Here is a 16,490-nt window from a genome sequence, read left to right as displayed (position 1 = left end):
ACTAGGCCTTTATCTGATATGTCATTTGCAAATATCTTTTCCCATTCCATTGGTTGGCTTTTAGTTTTGTTGATTGTTTCCTTTGCAGTGCAGAAGATTTTTATCTTCATGAGGTCCCAATAGTCCATTTTTGCTTTTAATTCCCTTGCCTTTGGAGATGTGTCAAGTAAGAAATTGCTGCAGCTGTTGTCAGAGAGGTTTTTTCCTGATTTCTCCTCTAGGGTTTTGATGGTTTCCTGTCTCATATTCAGGTCCTTCAGCAATTTTGAGTTTATTTTTGTGAATGGTGTAACAAAGTGGTCTAGTTTCCTTCTTCTGCATGTTGCTGTCCAGTTCTCCCAGCACCATTTGTTAAAGAGACTGTCTTTTTTCAATTGGACATTCTTTCCTGCTTTGTCAAAGATTAGTTGGCCATACTTGTGTGGGTCCAATTCTGGAGTCTCTATTCTATTCCACTAGTCTGTGTGTGTCTGTTTTTGTGCCAATACCATGCTGTCTTGATGATGACAGCTTTGTAGTAGAGGCTAAAGTCTGGGATTGTGATGCTTCCCGCTTTGGTCTTCCTCTTCAATATTACTTGGCTATGTGGGGTCTTTTGTGGTTCCATATGAATTTTAGGATTGCTTGTTCTAGCTTCGAGAAGAATGCTGGTGCAATTTTGATTGGGATTACATTGAATGTGTAGATAGCTTTGGGTAGTATCGACATTTTGACAATATTTATTCTTCCAATCCATGAGCATGGAATGTCTTTCCATTTCTTTAAATCTTTTTCAATTACCTTCATAAGTTTTCTATAGTTTTCAGCATACAGATCTTTTAAATCTTTGGTTATATTTATTCCTAGGTATTTTATGCTTCTTGGTGCAATTGTGAATGGGATCAGTTTCTTTATTTGTCTTTCTGTTGCTTCATTGTTAGTGTATAAGAATGCAACTGATTTCTGTACATTGATTTTGTATCCTGCAACTTTGCTGAATTCATGTATCAGTTCTAGCAGACTTTTGGTGGAGTCTATCGGATTTTCCATGTATAATATCATGTCATCTGCAAAAAGCGAAAGCTTGACTTCATCTTTGCCAATTTTGATGCCTTTGATTTCCTTTTGTTGTCTGATTGCTGATGCTAGAATTTCCAACATTATGTTAAACAACAGCGGTGAGAGTGGACATCCCTCTTGTGTTCCTGTTCTCAGGGGGAAAGCTCTCAGTTTTTCCCCATTGAGGATGATATGAGCTGTGGGCTCTTCTTAAATGGTTTTTATGATGTTTAAGTAAATTCCTTCTATCCTGACTTTCTTGAAGGTTTTTATTAAGAAAGGATGCTGAATTTTGTCAAATGCTTTTTCTGCATCGATTGACAGGATCATAGGGCTCTGTTCTTTTATTAATGTGATGTATCACATTGATTGATTTGCGAATATTGAACCAGCCCTGCAGCCAGGAATGAATCCCACTTGATCATGGTGAATAATTCTTTTTATATGCTGTTGAATTCGATTTGCTAGTATCTTGTTGAGAACTTTTGCATCCATATTCATCTTTTTTTGCATGCATCATATTTGGGGGGGGGGATTCAGGATTGTTTTTATTTTCAGAGCCTGCAGCAGTTGGTCAGCAATGCTAGCTAAGCTGGTACAATCTGAAGACCATCCCACCTTCCTTTCTAGGCATTCAACCAACATAATCCCTATAAACAAGATTAGAGACCAACTGAGATGTGTCTCAATGTGTGGTGAGAGAGGGAAGAGGCCTTCCTCTCTCCTCCCGTTCCCCTCCTCCCCACTTACTTTTCTAACAAGATTATTTTTTGGCCAAAGGCAACTCAAACCCAGAACAGCAACCAGCCATCTCCATTACAACTGCTTCCCTCCCCACTTCCAGAGCAGGAAGTGAGGAGAGGAGACTGGCACTTGTGTGTAAGAAAAACCTGGCTATGCCCAACAGAGCAGAGATGGTCAGGAGGCTGGTGCCTGTGGGTGGGCATAAGCAGGAACCAAATAGGCCTGTCCAGCATCCACCAACTCAGCCCCAGCTCCTTGGATAGGAGGTGTTCCTTTGAGACCCCCATTTCCATGGGGTTAGATGAGGGGGCAACTAGTGATGAGCCATCGCTCCCTGTCCCTCAAATTCCAACATGATAAACTCAAAGTTTTACCTTCAAAATCCACCACGCTGCCTCCTGAGAAACACATTCTATATGGTCATCTGTATGCCAGCACCCATATCCCTCTCCTAATGCTCAGGGCTTCCAACCCATCTTTTCATCCTTGGGTGGCCCAGCCAACACTGATTTGATATTCTTTGACTCATAAAATGACTATTTTTAGAAAATTAAAAGCTATTCAAGAGTATCAGTAATAGAAGACACTCGATGGTTTTTTTTTTGTTTGTTTTTGTTTTTGTTTTTTGGTTTTTTGATAGGTGGAGGTTTTAATAAGCAGTAGCGCATGCAAAGTTTAGTTAGATTGGCTGCAAGAGGAGTAGATGAGTAGATCTCTGGATCCTCTCACCAAAATCTTAAAGTTTACATAGCACATGACTGGGCTCAGTCATGCACACCATCCAGGTGACCTCAAATACACTTTATTCTCCAAGGCTATGGCCCTTGAACTAGCTCCCACCATAGGATTGGTGTAGAATGTACTTTCCAAAGACAAAAAGGGTGAGGAGTCTCTAAATGTCCAGTTGTAGCTCACAGGTCAACCAATAGTCCTGTCCTCTTAATGACCTCCTCCAACAAGCACTATGATTTTTTTTTAGCAGAACCTTTGCAGGCCAGAAGTCATGGTATGACATATTCAAAGTGCTGAGTCCTTCCAATCAGCTGGAACTATAGTTTGGAGTTTTAAACATTGACAGACTTGGCTGGCATAAAGGCCCAACTCCTGGAGGGAAAATAGGCAAACAACTTGGGGCAGACATGTGGAAACAGCAATCATGATCGGAGGATCCAAGATGGTGGAACAGCATGGAAGTTTTTTTTGTGTCTCGCGTCCATGAAATACAGCCAGACCAACACTAAACCATCCTACACACCTAGAAAACTGATTGGAGGATTAACACAACAATCTGCACAACCTGAACCACAGAATTCAGCAGGCACCTGGTGCGGAGAAGTGAACTTGGGGAGAGAAAAGCCTGTGGCAGGCAGGGAGCCACTTTTGCAGGGGGAGAGAAGATATAACTCGATATTGGCCTGTAGTTCTCTTTTTTGCTGGGTCTCTGTCTGGTTTGGGAATCAAAGTAATGCTGGATTCATAGAATGAGTCTGGAAGTTTTCCTTACCTGTTTTTTGGAACAGCTTGAGAAGGATCGTTATTATCTCTGCTTTAAATGTCTGGTAGAATTCCCCAGGAAAGCCATCTGGTCCTGGACTCTTATTTGTTGGGAGATTTTTGATAACTGATTCAATTTCTTCGCTGGTTATGGGTCTGTTCACTTTTGCTATTTCTTCCTGTTTTGTGTGGGTGCTTGGGACTTTGTCCATTTCTTCCAGGTTTTCCAGTTTGTTGGCATATAATTTTTCATAATATTCCCTGATAATTGCTTGTATTTCTGAGGGATTGGTTATAATAATTCCATTTTCATTCATGATTTTATCTATCTGGGTCATCTCCTTTTTCTTTTTGAGAAGCCTGGCTAGAGGTTTATCAATTTTGTTTATTTTTTCAAAAAACCAACTCTTGGTTTCACTGATCTGCTCTACAGTAGTTTTTAGATTCTATATTGTTTATTTCTGCTCTGATCATTATTATTTCTCTTCTTCTCCTGGGTTTGGGGTGCCTTTGATGTTCTGCTTCTAGTTCCTTTAGGTGTGCTGTTAGATTTTGCATTTGGGATTTTTCTTGTTTCTTGAGATAGGCCTGGATTGCAATGTATTTTCCTCTCAGGACTGCCTTCGCTGCATCCCAAAGCATTTGGATTGTTGTGTTTTCATTTTCATTTGTTTCTGTATATTTTTAAATTTCTTCTCTAATTGCCTGGTTGACCCACTCATTCTTTAGTAGGGTGTTCTTTAACCTCCATGCTTTTGGAGGTTTTCCAGACTTTTTCCCGTGGTTGATTTCAAGTTTCATAGCATTGTGATCTGAAAGTGTGCATGGTATGATCTCAGTTCTTTTATACTTTTGAAGGGCTGCTTTGTGACCCAGTATGTGATCTATTTGGAGAATGTTCCATGTGCACTCGAGAAGAAAGTATATTCTGTTGCTTTGGGATGCAGAGTTCTAAATATATCTGTCAAGTCCATCTGATCCAATGTATCATTCAGGGCCCTGGTTTCTTTACTGATCCTGTGTCTAGATGATCTATCCATTGTTGTAAGTGGAGTATTAAAGTCCCCCGCCAGTACCACATTCTCATCAATAAGGTTGCTTATGTTTGTGATTAATTGTTTTATATATTTGGGGGCTCCCGTATTCAGCGCATAGACACTTATAATTGTTAGCTCTTCCTGATGGATAGACCCTGTAATTATTATATAATGCCCTTCTTCATCTCTTGTTACAGCCTTTAATTTAATGCCCAGTTTGCCTGATGTAAGTATGGCTACTCCAGCTTTCTTTTGACTTCCAGTAGCATGATAGATAGTTCTCCATCCACTCACTTTCCATCTGAAGGTGTCCTCAGGTCTAAAATGAGTCTCTTGTAGACAGCAAATAGATGGGTCTTGTTTTTTTATCCATTCTGATACCTTATGTCTTTTGGTTGGAGCATTTAGTCCATTTGCATTCAGTGTTATTATTGAAAGATGTGGGTTTAGAGTCATTGTGATGTCTGTAGGTTTCATGCCTGTAGTGATGTCTCTGGTACTTTGTAGTCCTTGCAACATTTCACTCACAGAGTCCCCCTTAGGATCTCTTGTAGGGCTGGTTTAGTGGTGAGGAATTCCTTCAGTTTTTGTTTGTTTGGGAAAACCTTTATCTCTCCTTCTATTCTGAATGACAGACTTGCTGGATAAAGGATTCTCGGCTGCATATTTTTTCTGTTCATCACATTGAAGATTTCCTGCCATTCTTTTCTGGCCTGCCAAGTTTCAGTAGATAGGTCTGCCACTAGTCTTATGGGTCTCCCTTTATAAGTTAGAGCCTGTTTATCTTCAGAATTTTCTCTTTATCCTTGTATTTTGCCAGTTTCACTATGATATGTCGTGCAGAAGATTGATTCAAGTTATGTTTGAAGGGACTTCTCTGTGCCTCTTGGATTTCAATGCCTTTTCCTTCCCCAGATCAGGGAAGATCTCAGCTCTGATTTGTTCAAGTACACCTTCAGCCCTTTTCTCTCTCTCTTCCTCTTCTGGAATTCCTATTATATGGATATTTTTCCATTTGATTGCATCACCTAGTTCTCTAATTCTCCCCTCATACTCCTCGACTTTATTATCTCTGTTTTTCTCAGCTTCCTCTTTTTCCACAATTTTATCTTCTAGTTCACCTATTCTCTCCTCTGCCTCTTCACTCCGAGCTGTGGTCGCCTCCATTTTATTTTGCACCTCATTTACAACATTTTTTAGCTCCTCATGACTATTTCTTAGTCACTTGATCTCTGTAGCAATAGATTCTCTGCTGTCCTCTATACTTTTTTCAAGTTCAGCGATTAATTTTATGACTATTATTTTATATTCATTTTCTGCTATATTGCTGAAATCGTTTTTGATCAATTCGTTACCTGGAGTTTCTTTTGAGGAGATTTCCTCCATTTCGTCATTTTGGGTAGTCCCTGGAGTGGCGGGGAACTGCAGGGCTCTTTTCCTGTGCTGTCCTGTGCGTTGGTGGGCGGGGCTGCAGTCAGACCCGATATCTGCCCCCAGCCCACCGCTGCGGCCACAGTCAGACTGGTGGGTACCTTATCTTCCCCTCTCCCAGGGGCAGGACTCACTGTGGAGTGGTGTGGCCCCTGTCTGGGTTACTTGCACACTGCCAGGCTTGTGGTGCTGCTGTGATGGGATCTGACCCAGGGCATATTAGCTGGGGTGGATCCGCAAGGTGCAAAGGGGTGGGAGGGGTAGGCTCAGCTCGCTTTGTGATTGGTGGTTCCCTGTGGGAGGGGCCCTACAGCACTGGGAGGGAGGCAGACCCATCGGAGGGATGGATCCACAGAAGCACAGCATTGGGCATTTGCACGGTGGAAGTAAGTTCCCTGATGGGAACTGGTTCCCTTTGGGGTTTTGACTGGGGGATGGGAGAGGGAGCTGGTACTGGCCACTGCCTTTGTTCCCCGCCGAGCTGAGCTCTGTCTTCCGGGGCTCAACAACTCTCCCTCCTGGTGTCCTCTTGCCCTCCCACTCTCTGAGCAGAGCCGTTGACTCTTAATATTCCCGATGTTAAGTCCCGCTGGCTGTCAGAACTCATGCAGTCTGGCCCCAATGTTTTTGCAAGCCAGACTTGGGGGCTCTGCCTTGCCCAGCGGGCTGCCCCTCCACTGCCCTGGCTCCCCTCTGCCAGTCCATGAAGGACGCACTGCTCTCCACCCTTCCTACCCTCTTCCATGGCCCTCTTGTCTACGCTTGGCTCTGGAGAGTCCATTCTGGTAGTCTTCTGGCCGTTTTCTGGGTTATTTAGGCTGATGTGGTTGGAATCTAAGCGATCAGCAGGACGAGGTGAGCCCAGCATCCTCCTATGCCTCCATCTTTCTCTGTCTTCAGCATTTTATAGTTTTTAAGTGTACAAAAGTTTTTGCCTCCTTATGTAAGTTTATTCTTAAATATTCTTTTTGATGCTGTTGTAAAAGGAATTGTATTTCCTCTCTGAGTTGTTCTTTGGTAGGATAGAATTTCAATGTTTTTTCATGATACAAGTAACCTCGCAACAAATTGGGTATAGAAGGCATGTACCTCAACATAATAAAGGCCATATGTGACAGATCCATAGCTAACAGGACACTCAACAGTGAAGTTTGGAAGCTTTCCCACTACAATCAGGAAGTTGATGAGAGTGCCCACACTTACCATTCCTTTTCAAAGGGCCCTGGAATAAAAATTTGTGTGAAGTTTTTACCATTTTCTATACATAGGTCATGCCATCAATGAAGTGAGAACAAATTGCTTATAATTAATGTTTACTTAATTTTACTACCTGTAGGTGTTTCCAATGGTAGCTGCCTTCTGTCCTGTGGATCTCAGTAAGCATCATCTTTGAAGAAAGACCTTCCCTGGTCACCTTCTCCATAGTAGAATTCTCCCTGAGTACCCTGTTTGCTGTCTTATTAGCACTGATGAAGACTGTAATTAGTTTCCTAAATTGTCCTATTACGTACTGCCTGATTCTGTTATGAGAATAGAAGGTCCATGCAGGAAGGACCTGTTGCATAATTTGCCCCCCTATTTCATTAATTGCTGTGTCCACTCTCATAGCATGGTTTCTGGAAGTAACCAGGAGCCCCAAATTAAGGAAAATAATAATTGGATAAATAGTTTTTCTGTCTAAATCTGTGAATAAATATCTACAATATCTACCACAATTCAAGGTAGAATAAATTGAATATTAAATACAAGGCAAGAAAAACTTGCTATGGCAAGTGGGGAAATACATGATAAATTAATCTTCCCTAAAACAAAATGGGCTGAAATTTTATTTTTGTCTGGCAGTAGTTTTACAATGGTTCTAAAGCTATTTTTTTTTTGTTATTGTTACATCTTCCTAATTATCTGATTTCGCAAAATAGGATCTTTATATAGATATTTTTGAAAGTTTCTGCAAAAATTCCCAGTGAATTTAATTAAGCAAGAAGCAGTCTTGGACACTTCCCAACTCTAGGACTTAATGAAGAATGTGGTTAGAAAGGATAAAATGTCCAGTGATCTTTGCCCTACTGGGAAGAAGATACTATACTCTTAAATTGATACACATTTTAAAAGAAGGTTTCTGTTAGGCTTAAAGAATTGCCTACAGACTAGCACAAGAATGCCTCTTAAAATATCAAGTCAGCTAATGTGACCAAAGCAACAGTATAGAATGAGGATACCTGAGCCTTTGAATGGTATTTTTCTGTTTAGAAATCAGAGGGAAAGAAGTTACTTGAGAAAAATCTGCCTGGGAAATGACTGGTAGCTATTTTTCTTATGTAAGGATAGGAATTTCTTGTCTTTTTAATAAATTATCCTAATGTGATAAATTTTTGCTTTTCTATATGGCCCTGGGAATTCCCAGGAAACGATCTGCAGTGCAAATAAAATCAACCTTCTGAATATTCAGGAGACTCCATGGAGAAAATGGATAGACAGTCAAATGAAATAAAATATGTCCTCAAGTAATAATGCAGCTTTTTTGCTTTCTCTTGTCAAATTGGATGACAGATGAAATCCAGGTTGCTGTGAATGAGTAAAAGGTGTTCCTTCAGATTGCAGACTTGCCTTCCCAAGGTAAGACTAATAGTAAATAGTGGAAACCAGCCTTGCGATTGTGTGACTATCTTTAATAAGAAAAAGTGAGAACACTTTGAGTGCAAGCAAACTTTGATTCTAATTCTAGTTTTATCACTTAAAAATGGGTGACCCTGGGAAAATTATTAGATGACTTGAACCTTAGTCTTTTCACCTATGAAATGGAGATTATAGTTCCTGCTACTGTAAAATGAACTGTGATTCATTAAGTTGTGACTATGTGATTAGAATCCACTGTAGGTGTTGTGAGCAGTGGAGGGATAGATCCGATTCAGATTTAAAAAGGATCATTTGGTCTGAGTGAGGAGAATAAATTGATGGAGGCCAGAATGAAAGGGGAAGGACCTGGCAGGAGGTTAATGTAGTAGGGTAGAAGTTGTGGGGAGTGGGGGTGGGGGAGGGGAATGATCTTATTTGTGATAGGTGTGTGTGTGTGTGTGTGTGTGTACACACACATTTTGTGTTTTGGTTTTAGTGAGAGAGCGTAAGTGGAGGAGAGGGGCAGAGGGAGAGAGAGGGAATCTCTATCAGACCCCATGCTCACTGCTGAGCCCAACTGGTGGCTTGATATCGTGATCCTGGGATCATGACCTGAGCCAAAATCAAGAGTCACAATGCTCAACTGACTGAGCCTCTCAGGTGCCCATAATGTGATATGTTTTAAAGGGCTTCATAAGACTTGTTAAAGGTATCAGTATGTGATACGAGAGCAAGAAAAAGAATTGTGATATTTCTTGTCTGAGCAATGACACGGAAGGTGGTACTATTTAATGAGGTGGGGTACGCCTATATTTATTGCTGAAAATTAAAAATTTAGTTTCATAAGCACTGAACTGATATTAACTTGGAGCTGTCCAAATTTGCAGATGTTACATATATGAAGTTTAAAAATTAAGGGAGAGACACAACACTGAAGTGTTTCCTCATTTATTGGTCAGGAAAAGGAGGCATATCCGAGCAAAAATGCTAAGAAAGAGGTCTCAGTGAAGGAAGAAACAACCCAGGGCAGTGACCTTCCATTCCTAATTTGAACTACTCATTTTGAATATGTCAGTTACCTTAAATGGGTCTCAAGTATTTCACTTTTGGGACTTTATAAACTGTGTGCCTTTTCATGGAATTCCTTGGCTTGTTTTTGTTGTTCTCCCACTTTTCCTTTAAAACTCAGCTAAAGTATTGCTTCCTCTGGGAAGCCTTCTATGATTCCTGTTTGGTTGATAAATTTTTACTCTAGGATCTTCCCATTGTGCAGCCATTTTTATTTTTATTTATTTAATTTTTTAATGTATGTTTATTTTTGAGAGAGAGAGAGAGAGCGTAAACTGGGGAAGGGCAGAGAGCAGAGAGAGAGAGGGAGAGACAGAATCTGAAGCAGGGTCCAGGCTCTGAGCCATCAGCACAGAGCCCAGTGCAGGGCTAAAACCCGCAAACCGTGAGATCATGACCTGAGCTGAAGTTGGACAGTCAGCCAACTGAGCCACCCGGGCACCCCTGTTCAGCTATTTTTATAATGGCACTTATTACCTTGGTGATTATTATGTATGATATCACTGAGTATAGGAAACCATAGCTTATTCAACTTGGAAATCACAACATTGGTGAAGCATGTGACACAAACAACTATTTCCACATTCTTTTAATTGTTTGAATGAATAAAAGATTGAACTTCTAATGCCTTTAAAAGTTTCCCCCCTTGTTTTGTAGATCACCTGCTTCTAATATGAGAAGTCAGCTCCTATGCAGACTAGATGGAACCAAGGAGCAATGTCACTTACTTTTTCCTCTTGGGTCTCACACAGGATCCAAAGGGACAGAGGGTCCTTTTGGTTATGTTCTTACACTTCTATATTTTGACCATAGTGGGCAATTTGCTCATTGTCATGACTATAACTGTCAGTAGGACCCTGGACTCACCTATGTATTTTTTTCTTGCTAGCTTATCGTTTATGGATGTCATTTATTCCTCTACTATTTCCCCTAGATTGATTTCAGACTTGTTGTTTGGGAAAAACACCATATCCTTTCAATCTTGTATGACCCAGCTGTTTACAGAGCACTTTTTTGGTGGGTCAGAGGTCTTTCTTCTGCTGGTGATGGCCTATGACCGCTATGTGGCCATCTGTAAGCCCTTGCATTATTTGGTTATCATGAGACAGTGGGTGTGTGTTGTGCTCCTGGTAGGCTCCTGGGTTGGAGGTTTTCTGCATTCAGCCATTCAAGTTAGCACTATTTATAGACTCCCATTCTGTGGTCCCAATGTCATCGATCATTTTTTGTGTGACATGTACCCCTTACTGAAACTGGTCTGTACTGACACCCATGTTATTGGCCTGTTAGTGGTGGCCAACGGAGGACTGATCTGCACAATTGTGTTTGTGCTCTTGCTCATCTCTTATGGTGTCATCTTGCACTCTCTAAAGAACCTTAGTCCGGAAGGGAAGCGGAAAGCCCTCCAGACCTGTGGTTCCCACATCACTGTGGTGGTCTTCTTCTTTGTGCCATGTATTTTCATGTACGTGAGACCTGCTAAGACCTTCCCTATTGACAAATCATTGAGTGTGTTCTATACAGTCATAACCCCCATGCTGAACCCCCTGATCTACACTCTGAGAAATTCTGAGATGACAAATGCTATGAGGAAGCTCTGGATGAGAAATATATCTCTTAGTAGATAAATATATAACCCACCATGAGGAGACTTATTTTTCATTGGACCCCCTTTTTGAAGAATGCAGAAGTCTTAAAATGATTCTGATTTCCCTTTTTTCAAAGAACTTAATTATAATTAAAGAAAGAACTGGATGATTGTGCTATAATAACAGTTTCCCTTGTTGCTAGAATGTAAGGTCCATAACATCTTGTAGATCTCTTCATTTAGAAATGTGTAATGCCTTTCTAGTAAAGAATCAATAATAGGTAATGAATAGTGAGGGATTATTTATATGATTACACTAATTCTTAATTAAAAAAATTTAAAAACATTTTTTTCTGAGACAGTATTATTTTTAGTAAGACTCTGTTAGTTAACTTCATTCTTTTTATATTATTTAAAACATTAATGCCATATAGACTTTTCTTTATTAATTTTTGGTTGCCTTATATAAAATATTGATTAATACTTTTAGTTTACATAAGAAAAATTGAAGTGTAATAGGTAGTAAATAGTAGTAATGAAAACCTTACAAAATGAGATAAAGTGTAGAATAAATTTCCTATTTATCTCTCGAATAGTTTCCAATCCTTTTCCCCAGAGGCAGTTTCTTTAGACTCATTAGGTAATAATCTTTACAAACACACGTGTATTTAAATGTTTATATGTGAGTTTTTCTCTGTGTATGTAAATATTTCCTTTACTGTAGAATTTCTTTTTATAAATAAACTTTTAAGTTTGTAATAGTTTTATTGATTTATTTTTAGTGTTGTAATTGAAGTATAGTTGACATAGAATATTACACTAGTTTCAGGCATATAACATTATGATTCAAGAATTATGTACAGTATGGCAGTGGGTGGATTTGGGGAAGAAGGGAGGTGTTGAGCATTCCCTTGGAGAGCCCTCATTTTTGCAGGCCCCCAGGCTTGGGGCGCCTCTGTTTCCCATGGCAGGGCACCTGGCTTTCACTTGGCATTGTTGCACCCACACGGTAGGGGTGGTGTGGAGATGATGGGCCACAGACCCGCTGGATTGACCCTGGGACCTTGACTGAGCTTCCAAGGCCCTCCTGATGGGTCAGGAATTGGGCCAGGTGTCGGGCCGGGCGCTAGGGTGTGGGGGATGCCCCGGTGCCTCCTAATGTGTGAGTTCTATCAGGGGATGGAGTACTGTGGACCTCAAGTAGGTGTATGGCTGGTGCCCCAAGGCAGCTTGGAGACCTCCCTTGGAGCCGGTCGCAAGCAGGGAGCCCAGGTGGAGAGCCAACTCTGAGGGCGTCTTTCCAGAGCAGTGCGCTACCCCGCCTGGGGCCCTGAAGCCTGACCAGGAAAAGCGGGAGCAAAACCCCGAGGAATCCCAGGAGGAAAGACCTGGAACAGTTCGCCAAGCTCCTGAAGCGGAAGAGGATCACTCTGGGATATACTCAGGCTGCAAAAGACCCTCTGCCATTTCTAGGCTCTGCCGCTCAGTTTCCAGAATGTGTATACGCCGCGGCGCTGCTGCAGAATTCGGTGGAGGAAGCTGACAACCGGGAAATCTACAGCAGACTTGCAAAGCGGGGACCCTGCGCACGCCCCAGAGAGCAGGCGAGCAAGTATAGAGGAGAGAGTGAGAGGCAGCCTGGAGGACACGTTCCTGCAATGCTGGAAACCCAGCCAGCAGCACAGCGGCCACAGGGCCCAGCAGCTCGGGCTACAGCAGGATGTGGTCCCCATGTGGTTCTGCAACCATGGCCAGAAAGGCAACAGATCAAGCAGTGACTGTTTCCAACGAGAGACCGCTGAGGCTGCTGGGTCCCCTTTCTCAGGGGCACCAGTATCCTTTCTTCTGGCACCAGGACCCCATTTTGGTACTCCAGGCTCTGGGGGCCCCCCTTCACTACACTGTACTCCCTGGTCTCTTTCCCTGAAGGTGAAGCCTTTCCCTGGGGTCTGTCACCACTCTGGGCTCTCCCATGCATTCCAACTGATGCCGGCCCTTCCCAGGAATGGGGAGCAGAGGAAGGGGGAGAGCTATGGAAAGAGAGCCAGAGCCTTGGGATAAAGTTCTTCACTAAGAACAGATTTGGGAACACAAAGGGTGTGGGGGCAGGGAGTTGGGGGAGACTAGCTGGAGTGAAGGGGAAGTTCAAGGATACTCTTGTTTTTAATCCCCACATCACTCATCACTTTGTTCTTAAAGAAGCCTGGGACACAGTGGAAGAAAAGTGGATGTTATGAAATGCCCATGTAAAAGTGTAACTTCCATCTCTTACCCTATGGTGCTACTACAGTATTATTGACTGTACTTCCTACGCTGTACTGCTCATTCTTGTGAGTTATTTATGTTATTATGGCCACTTTGTACCTTTTATCCCCTTCACCCATTGTGCCTATCCCTCCACCCTTCTCAGCTCTGGCAACCACCAGTTTGTTCTCTGTATTTATGAGTCTGTTTTTGTTTTTTGTGTTTGTTTTGTTGATTAAATTCTACACGTAAGTGAAATCAAATCATATGCAACATCTTGAAGATGTTCCACACCAGTCCATATAAATCCCTTAGTTTTTCTTGTATTCCATATTACTCACTTATAAGTATATATGAAAATAAACATATTCATTCCTGTTCATGTCATTACCAACCTTTGTCTATGACACAGAGTTATTTTTTTGTTTATTTATTTTGAGAGAGAGACAGAAAGCATGAGCAGAGGAGGGTCAGAGGGTCAGAGAGAGAGACACAGAATCCGAAGCAGGCTTCAGGCTCTGAACTGTCAGCAGAGAGCCCGGCGCGGGACTCAAACCCATGACCTGTGAGATCATGACCTGAGCCGAAGTCAGATGCTTAACCAACTGAGCCACTCAGTTGCCTCCAGAGAATTTTATAATAGTTATTTTTTGGTAAATCTATGCAGGTATGAGGTTGTATGAGAGGAATTGTTAATATACATATTTGAATCAATGGTCATATAGTTAATTGTCAACATTCATAGTTATTGCCCAGCTGTCATCCTTGAGAGGGTACAAACAGCCTGCTGCTCCCAGTCTATGAGCATTCTTCTGTCCACTTCTCAACAACCAGTCCCTGATAAGTATTCATGGCATAAGGCAACCTGAATGCATTGCATTCATTCTCATATCATTGAGTTTGACTATCTTTCCCTTTGTTTAATATGATTTCTCTCTTTTTCTGTGAATCCTCTTAATGTCTTTTATCTATTTCTTATAATTGCTGATCTTCTCCATACTGATGTTAGTGTGTACACTGAGGAAATGCTCTCTCTTAACTGTTGTTTACGTAATTGTTATTTTTCTGACTTGTGATATGGTTTTGACACTTGTATACTATGTAGGATGCCTTTGGCTGTAAGAAATGTTTTTATTCATTTAATACTTATTTTTAATTTTTATATCTTAAAAAGACTTTCCTTACTTCAATCATATCAAAATATTCTCCAACAAATTTTTGGCACTTAATTAAGTATTTTTGCGGCTGTATATCTTACATTAAGGCTTTTGCTCCTTCTTGAATTTATTTAGATGTGGTCATTAAAGAGGTATGGATTTAATTGGTTTTGTAAATTGCAGGGTTTTAAAAATAGTTATGTCATTTCCTTTTTGCCATTGACTTGAAATACTATCATGTGCTAAAGTCCCATATACACTTGGATTGCACTTAAGACTCCGAGTGCTGAGAACTGTTATCCCCGAGCAGGCCTTGACATTTAACAGGTCATCTCTCCTGCCCTTGGGTACTGCTTCCGTTTTCCGCCTGTGTGACTTATCCCTTCTAGAAGTCTGCTGTTCTTCCTCCATGACCCGTAAAATGCTACCTGGCACTTTTGCTGTAAGAAAACCATCTCTCTGAGGAAGTACATGACTTAAGTCTTTGCTGAGCATCCATGTGGCCATCTGCAAACCCCGGTACCATGACATCATGAAGAGTGACAGGGTTATGGCTTCCTCTTTCAGGTGGCATGTGCTAGAGACTTTGTCCCAGCAGCCATTCAGGTCCTCTTCACAGTGTGGCTGTGTGTGTGTGGCCCCAATGTCATAGACCATTTGTGTGTGATGTAAACCCGTTTTTGAAAGTTGTCTGCATGGACCCAATCGTACCCTTGGTCTCTTTGTTGCTGTCGACAGTGGGTTCATTGACCTCTTAACATTTTCTTCTTGATGGTCTCATAGGTGGTCATCTTCTACTATTCTCTGAGGACCTATATCTTTGAGGGGAGACACAAAGCTGTGTCCAACTGTGTCTCTCACACCACTGTGGTGTTCTTAGTATTGTGTCTGCATGTTTATATATTTGTAACCAATCACCACCTTCTCCACTGATCAAGTTGTGGCTATGTTGTATACCACGGTAACTCCATTGTTAACTTCTTAAACCTGAGCACTCAGGAATCTGGAGGTAAAAAAATGCCATGAGGAAGTTCTGGGGGAAAAAATAACTTTGAGGGATATCCCTACCTTAATAAAATAAATTTGTCTTTTAAATGGAAAAGGGAAAAGAAGATAATTTCTGTGGTGCAGAGGCACATGAACACTATTTGTCCCAAGTATGTTTATTTTGTTATATAGGTACTGGGAGGAAAGATCCAGGCAGGAAATTATTTGTCACTGTAAAAATATCCTATTTAGATTTATGAATTGTCCAATGGGTTGTAGAAGTTCAATGTACTGTCAGAATTAGAGTTCTTACAAAATGCAGATTATCAGGACAGAGCTCTGGAGATTTAAATGTATTAGCTTTGTTGTTGAGTGACATACAGACTTTCTAAAGAAGTGTATGTAAAGCCAATGAGTTCTGCATGTATTCTTGCTATTGTGCTGTACTTTGTGTTGACATCATGCACCTTTTAATGAAGTCAACTTAGTTTTTACATTTAGTTTTTTAAAAATTTTTTAGATGTTTATTTATTTTGAAGGAGAGAGATAAAGTGAGCAGCAGAGAGGCAGAGAGAGAGGGAGACAGAATCTGAAGCAGGCTCCAGGCTCTGAGCTGTCAGCACAGATCCCGATGCGGGGCTTGAACTCAATGAGCTGTGAGATCGTGACCTGAGCTGAAGTCAGATACTTAACTGACTGAGCCACCCAGGTGTCCCTTTACATTTAGTTTTTAACTGTAGTAAAATACAAATAACATAACTTGCAGTTTTAGCCATTTGTAAGTGCATAGTTCAGTGACATTGAGTTAATTCACATTGTCATGATGGTTAATTAAGTGAATTCATGTTTGTTATGCTAATACCAGCACTATTCATCTCCAAAGCTTTTTCATGTTCCCAAATGCAAATTCCACTCATTAAACTTGAATTCCCCATTCCGTCTCTCTGGGCATTAGGCAAATACCATTTTATTTTCGTCCTGTATGAGTTTGGCTACTTTAAGTACCCTACCTATGTGGGATCATATAATATTTGTCTCTTTGTGATAGTCTTATTTCACTTAGTGTAGTGAATTGTAGGTTGATGT

General features: G+C 41.1%; 1 protein-coding gene and 1 pseudogene across 1 annotated transcript; both read left to right on the top strand.

Moving 5' to 3' along the window:
* The first annotated feature begins 5,695 nt into the window (after positions 1–5,695).
* On the top strand, positions 5,696–12,204 carry LOC106976560 (olfactory receptor 4A47-like). Its single transcript, XM_053203165.1, has 3 exons — positions 5,696–8,360; positions 9,320–9,430; positions 10,086–12,204. The coding sequence occupies exon 3, from the start codon at positions 10,130–10,132 to the stop codon at positions 11,054–11,056; it is 927 nt and encodes a 308-aa protein (XP_053059140.1). The 5' UTR covers positions 5,696–8,360; positions 9,320–9,430; positions 10,086–10,129; the 3' UTR covers positions 11,057–12,204.
* On the top strand, positions 12,088–13,003 carry LOC106976542 (POU domain, class 5, transcription factor 1-like; annotated as a pseudogene).
* The last annotated feature ends 3,487 nt before the right edge of the window (positions 13,004–16,490 follow it).

The sequence above is a fragment of the Acinonyx jubatus genome, chromosome D1 (assembly GCF_027475565.1).
Source record: "Acinonyx jubatus isolate Ajub_Pintada_27869175 chromosome D1, VMU_Ajub_asm_v1.0, whole genome shotgun sequence".
Taxonomy (NCBI): domain Eukaryota; kingdom Metazoa; phylum Chordata; class Mammalia; order Carnivora; family Felidae; genus Acinonyx; species Acinonyx jubatus.
The sequence above is the reverse complement of the archived record's forward strand: the minus strand, read 5'-3'. Positions and strand labels throughout refer to the sequence as shown.

What these genes read in the sequence shown, in the direction of transcription:
- LOC106976560 (XM_053203165.1), top strand. Translation starts at nt 10,130, where the DNA reads ATGGAACCAAGGAGCAATGTCACTTACTTTTTCCTCTTGGGTCTCACA.